This window comes from Osmerus eperlanus, chromosome 1, assembly GCF_963692335.1.
Source record: "Osmerus eperlanus chromosome 1, fOsmEpe2.1, whole genome shotgun sequence".
NCBI classification, from domain to species: Eukaryota; Metazoa; Chordata; class Actinopteri; order Osmeriformes; family Osmeridae; genus Osmerus; species Osmerus eperlanus.
Window position 1 is genome coordinate 20,927,274 of NC_085018.1, and position 16,184 is coordinate 20,943,457.

The 16,184-nt window shown below is 48.2% G+C and overlaps 1 protein-coding gene across 1 annotated transcript in view; it reads left to right on the forward strand.

Moving 5' to 3' along the window:
• suclg2 (succinate-CoA ligase GDP-forming subunit beta) overlaps positions 1-15,179 on the forward strand; it is a 60,531-nt gene extending 45,352 nt beyond the window's left edge. Inside the window, exons 10-11 of the mRNA XM_062469743.1 lie at positions 9,877-9,997; positions 14,244-15,179. Of these exons, the coding sequence (XP_062325727.1) occupies positions 9,877-9,997; positions 14,244-14,356 (234 nt within the window). The 3' untranslated portion in view covers positions 14,357-15,179. The remainder of the gene's footprint in view (positions 1-9,876; positions 9,998-14,243) is intronic.
• The last annotated feature ends 1,005 nt before the right edge of the window (positions 15,180-16,184 follow it).

Sequence of the window (16,184 nt, forward strand, 5' to 3'; positions counted from 1 at the left end):
TTTAGATCAACACTTGTATTATTGTTTTGTTGATTTTATGTAAAGCACTTTGAGCTGCAATTCTTGTATGAAAAGTGCTATATAAATAAAGTCTTACTTACTTACTTACTCTCCCTATTTAGCCAACCCTGGATGAAACACAGTGAACAGAGAGTTATTTCAGCGTTGGCATGTCTGCCCTCCAGCCCAGCACAGGCCTGACTAGATCCGTTCATAGGTGCTTTTCACATTTCTCATTTTTCAGACTTTCTGTCACTACCCTGTCTGCGGGAGGGAGGGAGGGCTCCATTTGAAGCCCACTAGTGATTACACTGTCCATCAGCCACCAGGACGACCTGCTCCAGCCCAGAGGATTGATGTTTGACAGAATAATTAGAAAACTGTCTCAGGTTGTAATCACTGGAGCTCATCTTTGGGTGCGAAAAGCTTCCATTCGCCAACTCCCCTACCACCCTTCCCACCCCCTACACACACACACTCATGTGCACACAAACGCAGTACTGTAAACACACACATAAACACACACGTTCCCACGTCATTCGTAGCCGTCCACATCGGAGTGCTGTAAAGGAGAATGAGTTGTAGAATGGTGGAGGTGGGGTCCATGTGTTTAGTCTAGCAAAACTGAGGACATGTTTGAAGGACGGGGGTGGGTGGGGGTGCTTAGACAGCTGCAGCTGACGCTGTGGGAGCAGTGCTATGAAGATTACCAACGTAGCCAAACAGGAGTAGAGAGGATGTTGCATGCAGCCTGGGAAAACATTAGCCGTCTCTGGTCGAGGTGGACATGGTGTTCATTAATGTGGCCCCCAGCAGCCCTCCAGGCCCCCCCCCGGCTGGAAATGAGGCCCTGGAGGACGGCAGATCTTCCCTGCCTCCCGCTCTCCCCTCTGGGCTTTATTGGCTCTTCTGATCCTTCTAATACCTGAGCAAACCCTTAATGGCTGATTGATATGCTGCACAGTTCACCAGAGCAGCATCAAAGCAGGGAGGTCTAAATGTCAGCCTTGGAGCAATTGGTCATCCTCTCTGGAAATAAAGAGCTCAGGGGCTTTATAAAGATCAGCCTCATCTGTACAGGTCCACTCTGCCTTTGGGGGGAGGGGTAGGGGGGAGGGGTAGGGGTAGGGGGAGGAGTGGCTGTGTTAGCGAGGAGGAAAGACGGTCTAAAACATTCAATCACTGTATGTATCCGTGCTTGGCTTTTTGGAAATTAGACACTGATTGCGGCCATCTGTTTTGCCCTAGTTTGTTGGTTTCTGTCCGTTTAACGCCCGCTCCCCAGACCCACAGAACCGGGTGAGCAGGGGAGGGAGAGGGAGTGTGCAATATGTCTATTCTATCAATTTCTAAATTACTCATTTAGCCAGAGCCGAGTCGAGGATAGAAGTAGTAATCGCCTTTCAATAACTGCTGCGATTCATGCATTCTCAAGGATAAATAACAAATTAGTGGCATATATAAAGGGCCTCTATATTTAGAGCAGGGCGTGGCAAGGGGGAACATGTCATATCAAAATACCCCCCCATCTATCAAGATTGAAGCTTCCAGGGGTTATTTCATCCAGCCTAAATAGCCTCTCGCAACACTCAACAGAGCCAGGGAAACTGCTGCTGGGATCCTGGGCTCCTGCTCCACCACTGCCTGAGGGAGACCAGCGGGACTCTCCGGTGTCTCACAGTATTTCAGGATTCTAGGCCGTTGTGTAGGATTGCTACACAACGTCTCTCATGATGGTGGTGTGGTGTCAAGTTCTTATCCAAAGTGATATCACACTATATATATATATATAAATGCACGTAACACGTACAAGCATTTATAAATTTAGAATGGTGTTCACTGATCAGAACACCTGGAGGCAGAGAGCAATAAAGGTCTGTACATCCTGTTTGTGTGAAATCGTTTTTGGGAGGTGAAAATGACAGGCTGATTTAGTTATTTATATACGTTACTTGCATATTCTGTGTGCTTCATTTGGCCTTGTATGATTTTTCTTCTGTTCCTGTCATTTTGTTGGTCCAGTCTGACCCAGGGAAGGCTAAAACACCCAGTCTGACCCAGGGAAGGCTAAAACACCCAGTCTGACCCAGGGAAGGCTAAAACACTCAGTTGTTTAGCCATTAGCAATATACACTTTACTAAAGACTAGGGGTGTGTTTATGCAAACAGGGGTGACAAAAGAAGTTGGGGATGATTTGCCTTGCAAAACCAGCTGCCCTTTAGATGGCTCATTGGCTCCCAAGATCAGGTGCAATCTGAACTAGAATCATTTGGATAATTGACCTTCTGTGTGAATACATTACAATAAATTAATGTTGATTGGCCCATGTTGCATTATGAACAAAGTCAAAATGTTGGGTCTTTTATATTCAGCTGCCGGTTTGTTGTGCTAGGTCTCTGAGGTGATTATGTATGCCATTCCCTACCATTATGCATTTCTTCAATTTAATAAAAAAATAAATTCTTGCTTGGAGCAGAGCGCAACTAGGCAGAGCACCACAAGTTTACTGGCTGAGATTGGCTATGGGGAGAAATGTTCCTTTTTTATTTTTCCTCTTTGAGTAGCCTGTGTTCTTTTTTTGTTCTTTCCCAGCGAGGTGTGTGCGTGTGCATGCATATGTGTGTGAGCAATCCTTCCACTCTCCCCTCATATCCCTGTGAGAAGTGCAGTGCTGTGCTCGTCAGTGGACTCTTCTGGCCCTGCCTGTCTCTGTTGGGCCTGCCTCATCCTTCACTGATGGACAACCATTAACCCTTGGTGAAGGGGTTGAGGAATATTTATGTCTGCCTGTCAGTGGTGACGCACAACCCTCCTGGGATGAATAATATCTCAGCTCTACACGGTGTGCCATTGTCAACTGTAATGTACAGTTATCCTGGCAGCGTGCGTGCGAGCAGCGTGCGTGCATGCGAGCATGCACCAGATCCCGAGGAGAGCAGCAGGAGATGAGATCTACTTCCCTGACTGACACCTGACGGCACACTCTTGATAGCATCAGGAGAGGCACACTGTATAGCTGCAGTCAACTCCCCGCTCCGAGTTCTAGCCCTCTGTTTTCCACGACCCTGTCAGCTCCAGGTCCTGGTGGGTCTCTGTTTGTCAGTGAGGTCTTGCTGCTGTTCCACCTTCCGCTAGGTTCTCCACACAAAGCTGACTGAAGTCAATGCATCATGGCGAAGCTTAGACCAAATGGCACAGATGTTACATTCTTTAGGGGCCTTCATTTATTGCTACACTAGTGGTTCTGTCCGTGACAGGAACACACACTCTTCTCTGTGTCTCTCTCTCTTTCTCTGTCTCTCTCTTTCTGTCTCTCTTCTTCTCTCTGTCTCTCTTCTTCTCTCTGTCTCTTCTTCTCTCTCTTTCTGTCTCTTCTTCTCTCTGTCTCTCTCTTTGTCTGTCTCTCTCTTTCTCTGTCTCTCTCTTTGTCTCTTGCTCTCACAGTTTTCTAACTGTCTTCCTTTGTACTGAGGCCCTCTAGCATGAATGTGCTGTTCCCATAATGAGTCAACACAGATGTGATTCTGAACTGGACTTTAGGATTAGTTATTCTACTGTACTTCCGTCTGATTCCCAGCCCTGAGATGTAAAGCGTGGCGACGCTAGTCAGGCAGGAGGTTCTATCAGATACAGTATCTTCCACCGCCTCTGAGCTCTAATAGCCACTTCAAACCCAAACAACAAAGCCTCCAGCCAGCACACCGTGCTAGCACCATGGCAAAGGAAGAAGTGAAGTGCTCTTCACAATCTGCAACAAAGTGCACTACACAGCCTGTTCCAAAGTCTCCAAACTCTAGTGGACCCTATGGGCCTTCTGTTGGTTACCTACACCCTCAAACACACACACACACACCCCCTCAAACACGTTGTGCATGCTGTTGACTGCTGATGGGGCTCATGGTGTAGTAAGAATATTAAAAACTTGGCCTGAGGGGCGTTGTGATTTCATGTGTATGTGTGAAAGAGGGGAGGTCTCACCATGATGGGTGTGATGGAGCCATAGAAGTCTACCATTCACCTGTGAACCAATTTGTTTCTCCTGAAGCAATTTCTTTTTTTGAACCGTTTCAGATTTTTCCCCCTCACATGCTGGCTTCTGATGTCTGAGGCCTTTGTGTTGTGCAGGTATTATTTGTTTTCAGCTTATGCAGATATCGCCGTGTGCCATTTTGTTCTGACAAACAAATTGGAGAAATTGTCTTGATACTTAGGATGAAAAGTAATTTTGCATACCTCGCATTCCTCCAACTCTTTTGGTGTTATATGTATGGGTACATTTGGGTGTATTGGAGGCTGTGTTTCCACAATTGTAGTGTGTAGTATGTTTTTCAATGTACCTGTTTAAGTGTGTGTCTGTGTGGGTGGACTTGGAAAATGCAATCTCCTGCCATGCTTTTGTGTTGTCGATATAAGGGTGTGATGTGGGGGGAAATGGAATGACGGTCTCCGAGTGAAAGGACAGGGCGGCGATGGACTGGGAGGAACATCGCCGGGCAGCTGTCACAGAGCACGACCCCGTCACTCGCTCACAAGAGAGGCAGGCCTTGAGGCACAAACGACCCTCTCCAGTATCAATTCATAGGGACATTGTCCTCCCCCCCTCCCTCGACGCCTGAACCTCTCCTGGCTGGCAGCAAAACCATCTCTTTTTATGATTGGTTTCTATTCTTCTTCCGGGAGAGAGAGGCGTGCATGTCCTAGCTGCACACTGACCAGCCTCCTGGCCATTTATGTGGCCGGGAGACCTGAAGAACTCAGGGACAAGACGGTCGTCAAGGTTACATCGTCAGGGCCTTTTAGCGATGCGAGAATGTGGGCGTAGGGACACTGGCTGTGGAAGGTCACTGTGGAAACTCGAAGCAGGACAAAACAACAGCTTTGTTGTTATCAAATTGGCATTGATTCGCTATAATTATCTTCTGAGGATATGGGTGAATCATGTTACTTGGTAGAACAGCATTAAGCTGTTATAGAAATTTGATATATTTTCCATCTGATTATATAGTTTTCTACTATAGAATAGCTATCTATAGCTATCTAATAGCTATTGCCATCTGTCGTTGAAGGACAGTGTTAGCCATCAGACTATCGTTCTTTGGATTGTGTCTCCCACCCACCCCCGCCACATCGATCAGGCTGACAGACAGCCGTCAGGTCTGGAAGGTTCCTTAACATGAAGTGAAACTCCAGATGGCGGTGTCAAGATGGGTCTGTGTTTGTGACTCGACGTCTTTGACACCCTGCTTCATCTCTTTTACTTTGCCCGCGAAGGAGCTGTCATGCTTCAACAGGCTGGATAATTATTTCCCTCTTATCCCTCTACACCAGGCCCAATCCCAGTCTTCAATAGCAGTCAGGGAGTGTGTCGCAACCCTTCTCTGTCCTCTCCTTTCCTCTCTCAAAGCCTTTCTGTCTCCCTTGGTTTCTCACGTAGCCTATGTCTACCCATACTCTTATTATCCATTCCCTGACCTTCTAAGCTTATACAATTTAAGTTTCACAACTTTTCTAAAGGTTCTAGGAAAACGTGAAACTGTGTTGGTGCTCTGAGGGTTTTCCATGAAGTCAGACCTGGAGGGTTCTCCACAGAGCACACTTGTGACTGGAGATAAAATGTTATTACATCTCTAGCGGTTTTCCATGTATTCAGAACGAGTGAGCCTTAGCCACAGCTCGCTTTCTTCTTCTCTGCCCTTTCCTTTTGCGTTCACTCTTGAGGAGGCAGGGCTCGACATGAACTCATTTTTCTTGGTAGCACCAACAAAAGTGTAGGAGCACCCACCGAAAATGTCATATTGTCTTTTCGGCTCTTCAGATTTTGCACGCTAGTTAGCTCTCTGTCACGTGATAATGGAGCGCAGTGACGAGGAGTGATTGGGTAATATTAGCCGTCAATCTAAAATCTGCATTAAAGTTTAGAACGTAACGAAGTTCAGTTGTATAGAACGGTGGACCGGTCACCCTATCAGCTCACAGCAGGCACTGTGCCGTAGGCTAATTAGCGAGCGTTTGGTAAAGAAATGTAAACAGGTCGCACCATAACGATAATTTGCACTCGCACAAATGGTCCCGGATGATATGCGACCAATTTCGAGCCCTGCGCGCAGTCTGCAGTGTTGAGAAGTTCATCGCCTTCAGGGATCTTGCTAAATCTTCCAGCTAATCTCTTACACATCTCCAGTCCGGACTTCATCGATTCATATGAATGGACGAGGAAGTGAAGGCAGGTACCAGAGATGTCAGTGGAGCCTCTGTTTAGAAAACTGCTCATCTGAGATGGATGATTAGAGCCAGAGGACCTGTCTGGGTTTGGTAATGCTGCGTGTTAACCTCTGGTCCTGGGGCAGGGTTGTGGGGACTGGGTAGCCGGGCCTTGTGGAGGCGGTAGGAATAAACAAGTCCAACCAGGACAGGCGTTGACAGCCTGCCTCCTCCTGATAAAGCACAACAATAGTCCTAATAGGCCGCCGAGAGACACCCATTTCCACACAATCTGCTAGCCGCCAACAAAGGAGGAGATGCCTTTCCACAGACAGATTTAGCACTGGTCAACAGAGGTACCGTGTACGTTGCTAGCATGAAGCGCGACGCTAAATGTGTGTGCAGGTGATAATTGGGACGCCCCCCAGGGAGCCTGGCAGGATGGAGAGGAGAAACAATGCGATTTCTCCTGGGTTTTGATAATGGTGTGGAAATCACTTACTCTAAAGGTGGTCAAATCTTGTGGAACAGTTGGGTTTCTAAACGTAATCATGTACGTTTAGCTAGCCTAATACAGGTGATCAGTTTTATAGATGGCCGTTTTAGCTGTAACTCGTTCATTTATTGTATTCTGACCTGCTCGTCAGTGTTCACACAGTAATAATAATGTGTCCTCACTGCTGGAAAGCACGAGGTAACATGTTGAATGAGATGCAGGAAGAATCCTTTGGGGATAGGGCCAGTGAATGTGTGCATGGGGAATGGTCTGGGCTGCATTTCATTGTGTCTTAAATGCAGTTAGTGGGGTGGATAATGGAGGCAGAAAAGCGTGTTTCTCCAGTGAAGGCCCTCTTTGAGTTTGACGTGAAAGATGCTTGACAGGGTTTCGAAGCAATGACTGCTATGATCCTATTATGTGAAATTTGAATCATTCACTAGGGGCCAGGTATAACTCTGCGATTCCTTACACGCCAAAACACACAATGATTTTTCAAAGGCCCTTAGTACATTAAACTTGCTGCCTTTCTGTTCCACTCCAATGGATGGTACAGCTCTTTCAAACATTTATCCTGCCTCAAAATAGATGTGTTCAAAAAGGCACTCAGTTCACAACAGGCAACATTTTGAACCACATCTCATTGAGCGTTTTGAGAAGAAACATATTTCACCGTGCACTGCGATTGATCTTGATGTGATTTTGACACAGTCATAGATTAAATCAACTGTCTAAAGATTGAACTTTGGCTGTGGATGCATTGGAGCAGAGGGTTGACCCTGACTCTACCTCCTGTTCTCCCCTGGCTCTCAAGACGCACGTAAAGACTCTGGGCCAGAGAGGCTCGTCTGAGGAACATGCAGGAGAGCCTTCCAGCCATTTACACCACCAACATGGAACCCAGCTGTGATAAACACACTAAAGCATGACATAGTGGACGCAGTGGAGGGAAGGAGGGGAAGGCCTCCAAGTACCTCTGGGTCCTCCTTATCGGTAGTTTTGTTTATAGCACCTCGCATGTAATCACAGACCCGGGTTAGTAGCATGACTGTTATTCACTCAATGTCCACATTTTTTGTCTTGTTTCTTTCTTTTCATGACTGTAGTACATTGCTACAACTGGTAACCATTTTTCCTACTACTAGTGTAACCTGAGCTAGTGGGGAGAAAGTAGCAGTTGAACTAACTTTGCCTGCATGCGTCTAACATTTGTGCAACCCCCGTTCAACCTTAAAAGCTCTGAAGAATAATACAAAACTCCACTGAAGTGAAACCAGCTCTGGCTCATCCATATTTCTCTAAACTGCGTTTACTTGGGCGCAAGCATACATAAATCATGACTTATGTATCATTAATAAACATGGATGTCAATAGGAGACGCATGAATGGAAGAAATATTGGGGCTCTCAATAGAGACAGGATTGAAAAATGTGCTGCTGATAGGGGCAGAATAGGGCTTTTGTGAGCCGCTGTGGACCTAGCCTCTAAATCTCTACTGCCCCCCAGTGGAGGATCTCCAGTATGTCTGTCCATCAACTGGTTTGCCTTAGATCTAATCACTGGGCAGACTCACGCTGTTTTGAATCTGTCTGCCTGTCGGTGTATCCTGTTCATGAGCAGATGTTGACACTCTCCTCCAATTGAATGTCTCATGTTTGTGTTGGGTAGGCTCTCAGTTTCCAGCTGTAATTGGTCCATATATATCAGTATGGTACTGGTTCCTGTGCTGGTAGTTAATATTGATCCAGTCTTGAGAAGCTGTCAGGTAGGTCACTGTACCTACACTACAGGGCTTTGGAATACCCCAAGAGCTCAGTTGCAAGGCTGTGTTCAGAGGTACTTGCAGGATTGACAGATGTGTCTGTCTCTCCTATCCTCTCTTCTCTCCTCTCCTCTCCGCTCTTCTCTCCTCTCCGTTCTTCTCTCCGTTCTTCTCTCTCCTCTCCGCTCTTCTCTCTCCTCTCCGTTCTTCTCTCTCCTCTCCGTTCTTCTCTCCTCTCCGTTCTTCTCTCCTCCCTCCATCCCTCTGTCTCTGGGATTTTCTCAGTTTGTCACACTCGTAATTGGGTGGAGTTAGAGGCTGAGTCTGTGTAAGGAAGGGCCATATGTCTGCCGGGGGCGATGGGTGCCAGCAGGGTATCCCCCAGGCTGGCTTGTTAACACGCCCTCCTTTAGGAAGACCTCCTCTGGTCCTGCTGGAGATCACACCTCGCACGCTTCTCTCCCAACGAGCCGGTGCCAAACCGGGAGGTGTGGACTACGAGACTGGGTGCCTATCCTCTATCTCTCTCCCCCCATCCTCCATCCATCCTGTGTGTGCGTGTGTGTGTGTGTGTGTGCGTGTGCGTGTGCGTGTGCGTGTGCAGGCTGCCGTGGGTTTGCAGGGAGCTCTAATTGTGTGGCATCAGTCACACATGACAGTGATGAAGTGCACACGGCCACCTGAGCACCGTGTCTCCTCTGAGACTGACAGCTGCTCCACATTAATATGGCTGACAGTCACAGTCGGACAGACGCACACAGAGAATGTAGCCTATCGATTACATCGTCCCATCACAAGGACACGCGGTACCAGATTTAAATTAACAATACGGTTTTCAATTTGAAGCCAAATTGACGCGTACATGAATGAATGGCTTCTCGAGAGAACTCAATAACTGACTTGTCATTGGAACATTTTAAACTGCATTACATTTATTGCATTAGGTTGAATTGAACATGATGATAAAGATCAGATGGACAGAGATACGCAGTGTTTCTCTAAGCCCATCCTCTGAGTGTGTAAACATCATTACCACATTCTATTGGTACACACACACAAACACACACACACACACATACAGTTCATCCACAGTGGCGCCAGCAGATTAGCAGAGATTATAAACAAACAAGCAGGATTAATCCTGTCTGCTCTCACTCAACTTTCCACAGCAGTGCCCAGGGTAATTACTCTGTGTTTGACGAATCACCCTGGCCCTATCACACACTGACTGGCTCGCGGCTAAGCCGCCAGAACCTTTCTCTATGTTGGTATTCTTGTTTTAAAAGCAACTTGTAGACCTGAATTAGCCACTGTACAGTATCCTGGCTCTAGCTCTCTGACTGCATAGGTTGACACTCCTGTCCCCTGCTGTCCTGTCCCCCCCTGACCTCTCCTGTCCTCTCTCACCCCTGCCAGGTGGAGGCCATCCTGGTGAACATCTTCGGGGGCATCGTCAACTGTGCCATCATCGCCAACGGCATCACCAAGGCCTGCCGAGAGCTGGAGCTCAAGGTCCCGCTTGTGGTCAGGCTGGAAGGTGGGTACGGCACGCCGCCTCTCTGACGCTGTGAGCCGCTCCAAGCCTCTCACCCTGGTAGCGAGAGAGAGCTAGGGCATTCCTTGTCACATTCTGCTGGGAGAGTTTGTTAGTGCAGGCATTCAGACGGGCTCGCGGCCGATTGCGTCCCCTCTCACCTGCGTATGCTAATGAGGCGATGTTGGCGTGCGGGCTGGCCAGCAGGGGGACTCCTGGGCGCGGTGGCAGGGGCCAGCTGGTCATTAGGATAATTGGCAGGAAACAGCTGAGTGGCGTGTCCTGAGGAAGCAGGAGAGACTCTCTCCATTAGCCCTCAGCCCCTTCCTCCGTCCCTACGCACCCCCACGCTTTTTAGGCCAGGTAGCTGCCCCGTTTCTAGGACACAGTGCAGGATGAGAACATGTGCATTCAGCCACGGGTGACGTTATCAAGGTCACAGATGCGGTACGGACAGGTGAATGTATCGGCTCTCAAAAATAAACCCCCCAGCAGGGGGCCCGAACACTCGGAAACACCTGGAATCTTGAATGGAACATCCCTTTCTTGTACATAAGAACATCAGACAGTTTCCTGCTTCCATCTCCTGCAGGCAGCCCAGAAGGACAGAGCAGCCATGGGCTGTGGCTGTGTGTCCTGGTCGGGTCTTATCCACGCTTTAGCTGTGGTCATTACCTCTGGGGCTGCCCTCTGAGGGATTAGTCTGGATCAATCAGCAGTGGCAGCCAGCCTGACCACAGGGCTCCAGAATGGCCCAACACTCTTCCTCAGGCTCGGCCGGGATTAGCCCTGACACTTTTAATTGGCAGCTCCTTTTTGTGAATTCTTTGGGCTTGCTTGTCCATACACAGGGGGCTGGGGGACTGCTCGGGGAGTTCTCCACCCTGCAGGACCTCAGGTTTGGTGTTGCCACTCAAACACTCTTCCAGTCACACAGTTGTTACTAGAATGTGTTCTGCAGGAAACTGCAAGGAACTGCTGCCCCTCTCGGCCACTTTGAGAAAGAGTGTGTGCTGAGTGTCTTTAAACACCCCGCAGGGTGCAGTGATAAGGTGATTATATTCCCCTAAAGCCATTCATATTGATTTACAGTCATTCCACCACTGTCTGTCTCAGAAGCCAGTCTGCTTGCTGCCTCCTCGCAGGCAGGTTTGGGGTGTGGGGGCTTGGGGGGGTATAGTTGCTTTTCCAATGTAATTAAAACAGGACGCTGAGTCCTTGAGAGAGGTAGAGATGGTTCCCTCAGTCCTGACAGAATCATTATAGCTTAAATAGAGCCATCTAACTGCCAAGCAGTGGACCACTCGCACAATACTCACACCTGCCCACACACACTTGTTGGACGCACAGGCACATATCGCACACACTAGCAACCATATGGCATTGACAGAGTCATTACAACCCTAATAGAGCAAAATGCTGCTTCAGTGGGTCTTCACTCTCCAGCCACACAGACACACAATGTACTCACACACACACACACAATGTACACACACACACAACATACACCACACACAAACAACATACACACACAACATACACCACACACACACACACACACAACATACACCACACACCCAACTACAAATACTACTACCATGTTTGTGCTCAAAAACCTCTATTTGCCTCTGTCTTTCTCTCCCGTCACACACATTTTCATACAGTTTAAACATGCACACAAAAGAAGTCATTAGAATTGTAGATGTGGAGTGTCTGATCGCAGGTCCCTCCTCCTGGAGGTCCCGTACAAGGGTGCAGTAGTGCCGCCCCCCCAACCCCTATCATCCACGGCCCCCCAGGGCCCAGCCTGATTTAGAGACATTATCATAAGCAGATGGCGGCTCAGGGAGGGCTTGGGTCTCTGGCTTCAACAGCAGCTCCTCCCCACCCCTCCAGGGTCTCGCTCGGCTCCCCCTGCTGGGCACTTGCTGGATTCTGGGGGCCCCGTCCAGACACTAAGGTTAGACGGTGTGGCCCCCCGTCCAGACACTAAGGTTAGAGGGTGTGGCCCCCCGTCCAGACGCTAAGGTTAGAGGGTGTGGCCCCCCGTCCAGACACTAAGGTTAGAGGGTGTGGCCACCCGTCCAGACACTAAGGTTAGAGGGTGTGGCCCCCCGTCCAGACACTAAGGTTAGAGGGTGTGGCCCCCCGTCCAGACACTAAGGTTAGAGGGTGTGGCCCCCCGTCCAGACACTAAGGTTAGAGGGTGTGGCCCCCCGTCCAGACACTAAGGTTAGAGGGTGTGGCCACCTGTCCAGACACTAAGGTTAGAGGGTGTGGCCCCCCGTCCAGACACTAAGGTTAGAGGGTGTGGCCCCCCGTCCAGACGCTAAGGTTAGAGGGTGTGGCCCCCCGTCCAGACACTAAGGTTAGAGGGTGTGGCCCCCCGTCCAGACACTAAGGTTAGAGGGTGTGGCCCCCCGTCCAGACACTAAGGTTAGAGGGTGTGGCCCCCCGTCCAGACACTAAGGTTAGAGGGTGTGGCCCCCCGTCCAGACACTAAGGTTAGAGGGTGTGGCCCCCAGCCAATCATGACCATCAGGACCAGGACCGAGGAGTCCATCCCACTAAAGACATGGGGAGGATGTGTTCTTGTTGTGAGTGTCGTGTGGCCATGAAGACACCGTTCTTTGGAGCCGTGCTTTCTGTCGTCGGGCTGAGAGTAGGTCTCTGGCAGCACCTAGTGGCTGCATGTGGACTAGCAGTCTCTGGTACCTGCTCCTCACACCAGTCCAGCGCTCACCTCACCGGGGAACGCCGTCAACAGAAACACCCTGTTCCACAAAAACACACGCATACACACTCCTCTGTTCACTCACCTCGCGCGTGCCATTAATATTCATGGTGAGGGGTTCTTAGAAAGTGTTTACGCCGGTCATTTGTCCTGCGGCGCTGTATGGATTATTGATCTTGGTTTTTGCCTTGTAGCTTTCTATGTTTTTCACAGCCGCCCTCGGTAAGAGCGCTGTTATATCCACAGTGAGATGGTCACAGAGCACACCGGAGAGGGAGGTGTTCATTCCTGCAGACAAAGCTGTCCACTGCCTAGGAGCAGGAGGTCTGGTATGTGTCGATCCAGATCAGATTGATAGGTCAGTGTATCGAGCATAGAGTTCTCCTCTTTTGTCTGAGTGGAAAAGATGCCCTTTGAGATTATAGATTGGGTCGAGGAGAGCAGTGCTGTTTGATTAGGAAATGACTCCAGATACCTGGCTGCCACATGTGCACCTAACCATCGTCTTACTTTACTCTAATTAGATTATGCAATTGATTGTTTGGTGCAGCAGCCCAAGCAATGTGTTTAGAATGACTTATTATCTCACTGGACAGAAGCGATGAAATATTAGGAGCTAAGTGGCGGCAGTAATAGAATGCCTCGTGAAGCTACTATTGATTAGAACATTCAGGACTCCTGAGATTTCACATATCTTGTCTTAATTACACGCCAGGCAGGAGAGCTGAGCCCGCACACACACACACGCGCGCGCACATACATGCACACACCCCACTGACACCTTTGGTAAATGGGTGATAGGGTTGCAGCATATGGATGCTACACACAAGAGGCAGTAATCACAAAACACTGGGATTCAACTCATCACAATACACACACTTTGTAGATATGATTCATACGGGGACACCTGCGTTATGTAAATTGCCTCGTCCCTGCAGTCTTTTCCTCACCTGTGATATCCCTGAATCAGTGAACACCACTCAGACAGCTGTGCTCTTATGTTTAAGCAGTGTTTTTTTGTTGTTGTTTGTTTCCCTTATTTCAGAGAGCGCTCCTCTCTCTCTCTCTCGCCTCTTTGTTTTTCACTCTACTTCACCTCAAAAACATTAATATCAGTGATACGTGTTAGCTTGGTGTACATCACCTTTTATGGCTGACTAAAACCTTTGGGTCCTGAGTGTCTGCTTGGTTACAGCTCCTGTGGGTCATCCCCCTAACAGATGCCTTCCTGTGAGCCTGCTGCAGCAGGAGAGCCTTATCCTTCCAACCTGCTCCACCTCTGTCCATGTTCCACACCTGCAGCTCTCAAGGCTCAGACTAGAATAGCAGTGGCATGGCCATGTTGTGCCAAGTTGGCCATAGTCAGCGCTTGTTTTACACAGGAAGTTGCAGGCATATAGGATTCATTGTCAGTGATGGTCTTTGTTGCTAATGTTTGAAGTGTGTGTGTGTGTGGGTGTGTGGGTGTGTGTGTGTGTGTGTGTGTGTGTGTGTGTGTGTGTGTGTGTGAACCAGGGACCAATGTACAGGAGGCCAAGAGGATCTTGTCAGAGAGTGGACTGCCCATCACGTCGGCCAGTGACCTGGATGACGCTGCCAAGAAAGCTGTGGCCAGCATCAGGAAGTAGAGGATCACCAAAACTCCTCTGTTCAGTCCTACCCTCTTCCAGCCCCATTCCCCCACCCACCCCTCCTCTCCTGGCTTAACCGCCCCGCAGCCCTCTGGCCCTTATATCAACCTCTGGTGATTCAAGAGGATTCAGCAATATCGTCCTGGTGCTTCCTCCTCGTAAATGTCAGGTCATCATGTTTCAATGTTGTTTTAGTGTTGGCCATACTTAAATAGGAGGGGATATCCTGTTCATGTCGCAGATGCCTTTGTGTGCCATCACTGTGATTTCTGTAAAGGACAGTTTGTCAAACATCTCCTGACAGCAAACCTGGAAGGACTTTCAAAGAGCATAAGGCCTTGCTTATCTCTTCTGGTTTTCTATTTTGTTTGTCATCAGTGTCAAAAGGTTATTGGTGCTTTAGGAGAAACTTCCTGGGTTTGCCTTAAAGCCAATGCCTTAATTCCATGTTGTTTGTAAGGCAGTAGAAATTATCTTATTCACCCGATGTCTATCATTATTATATTTGAAATCAGGTGTATGAAGTGGGCAATCTTACAGTATTGCACTCTGATTTTGTAATTCCATATTTTATTGTGCTGCAGAGAAAGTTGATTTAGCAGGATATAACTTTGATAAACACTGTGCCTACTCCATGAAGGAAAAATGGTTGACAGGTAATCTAGCCAACACTTGACTTATTCATTCATTTATCAAATGTCGTTGTAATTACTATTTTTATAATCATGATTGTATATTGCCAGTTGAGATGTTGCTGGTTAACTGTGTGTGTGTGTGTGTGTTTATAATTTGAGAGAGAAATAAATGACTATTTCAGCAATCTTGACTTTGATTGATCTTTTGTTTATTTGCAGCTTCCCCTGTTTTATGTGCCTAGCATATCGGTAAAGGAGGAAGGAAAGAAAAAAGTAATCAGGCTATCAGTTCTTTTGAGGTTGAGTTCATTTGCAAAATAAATAATGTGAGAGGGGGAAAGAAAGCACTCTGCACTTATCTTTCCTCAAAGCTCTGGCCTTAAAGTGGAGTTTTCAGAAGTTTGTGAGAAATGCAGTTAGCCAGGACAGAGATAATCCTGGTTATACAGCACCAAACCTCATCATGTAGTACGTCATGAATGAACACCTCCCACAGCCTTAGTTAAGGTCTGTACTCCTTTAATAAAGCCCTGGAGTGCGGTCACAAGGGAGATGGTCAGGGGTGGGACTGTCCTTCATGGAGCCAGTTGGCGTGTGTGTCAGAGAGGGAGATATCAGTGAAATATATCCCTGTCAGACTGGCTGACTCTGATAGATTATCTGTCAGGGGATCTGACAGGACACCCAGACCCATTGGATCAACTGCCACCTTTACAAAACACACACACACATGTACAGTCACACTCGCATTGCCCAAGCTGATTTACTACTTTGCAGATACACTGAGACACGGCATATATTATGGATCAACTGCCCTGGAGCTACAATACACCCGTTAAAAACGACAAAAAGACCCTGTGATTGTGAATATAGGCTAGGTGTCCAATGTGATTCATTTCTTGTCATGTTTCAGACCAATCAGGAAGGCCCAACCTCTGGCTTTAGATATAGGAATATCTTGTGTGTTTTGGCCGTCGCAGGCAGTAATTGACCTCCACCTGGCATAGGAAGCTCTGGGTCCTCCCAGCTGGGTGTCATCTGGCAACAAACAGTGGAAGTTCTCCCACGCCCGGCCGACAGCCCAAGCTGTGCAAATGGGCTGGATGGTTCAATAATTGCCTTATTTCATGCTCTTCCTCCGGTGTGTCAGAAATACCCTCACTGATGGATTGGACGGTGGAATTTAAGGT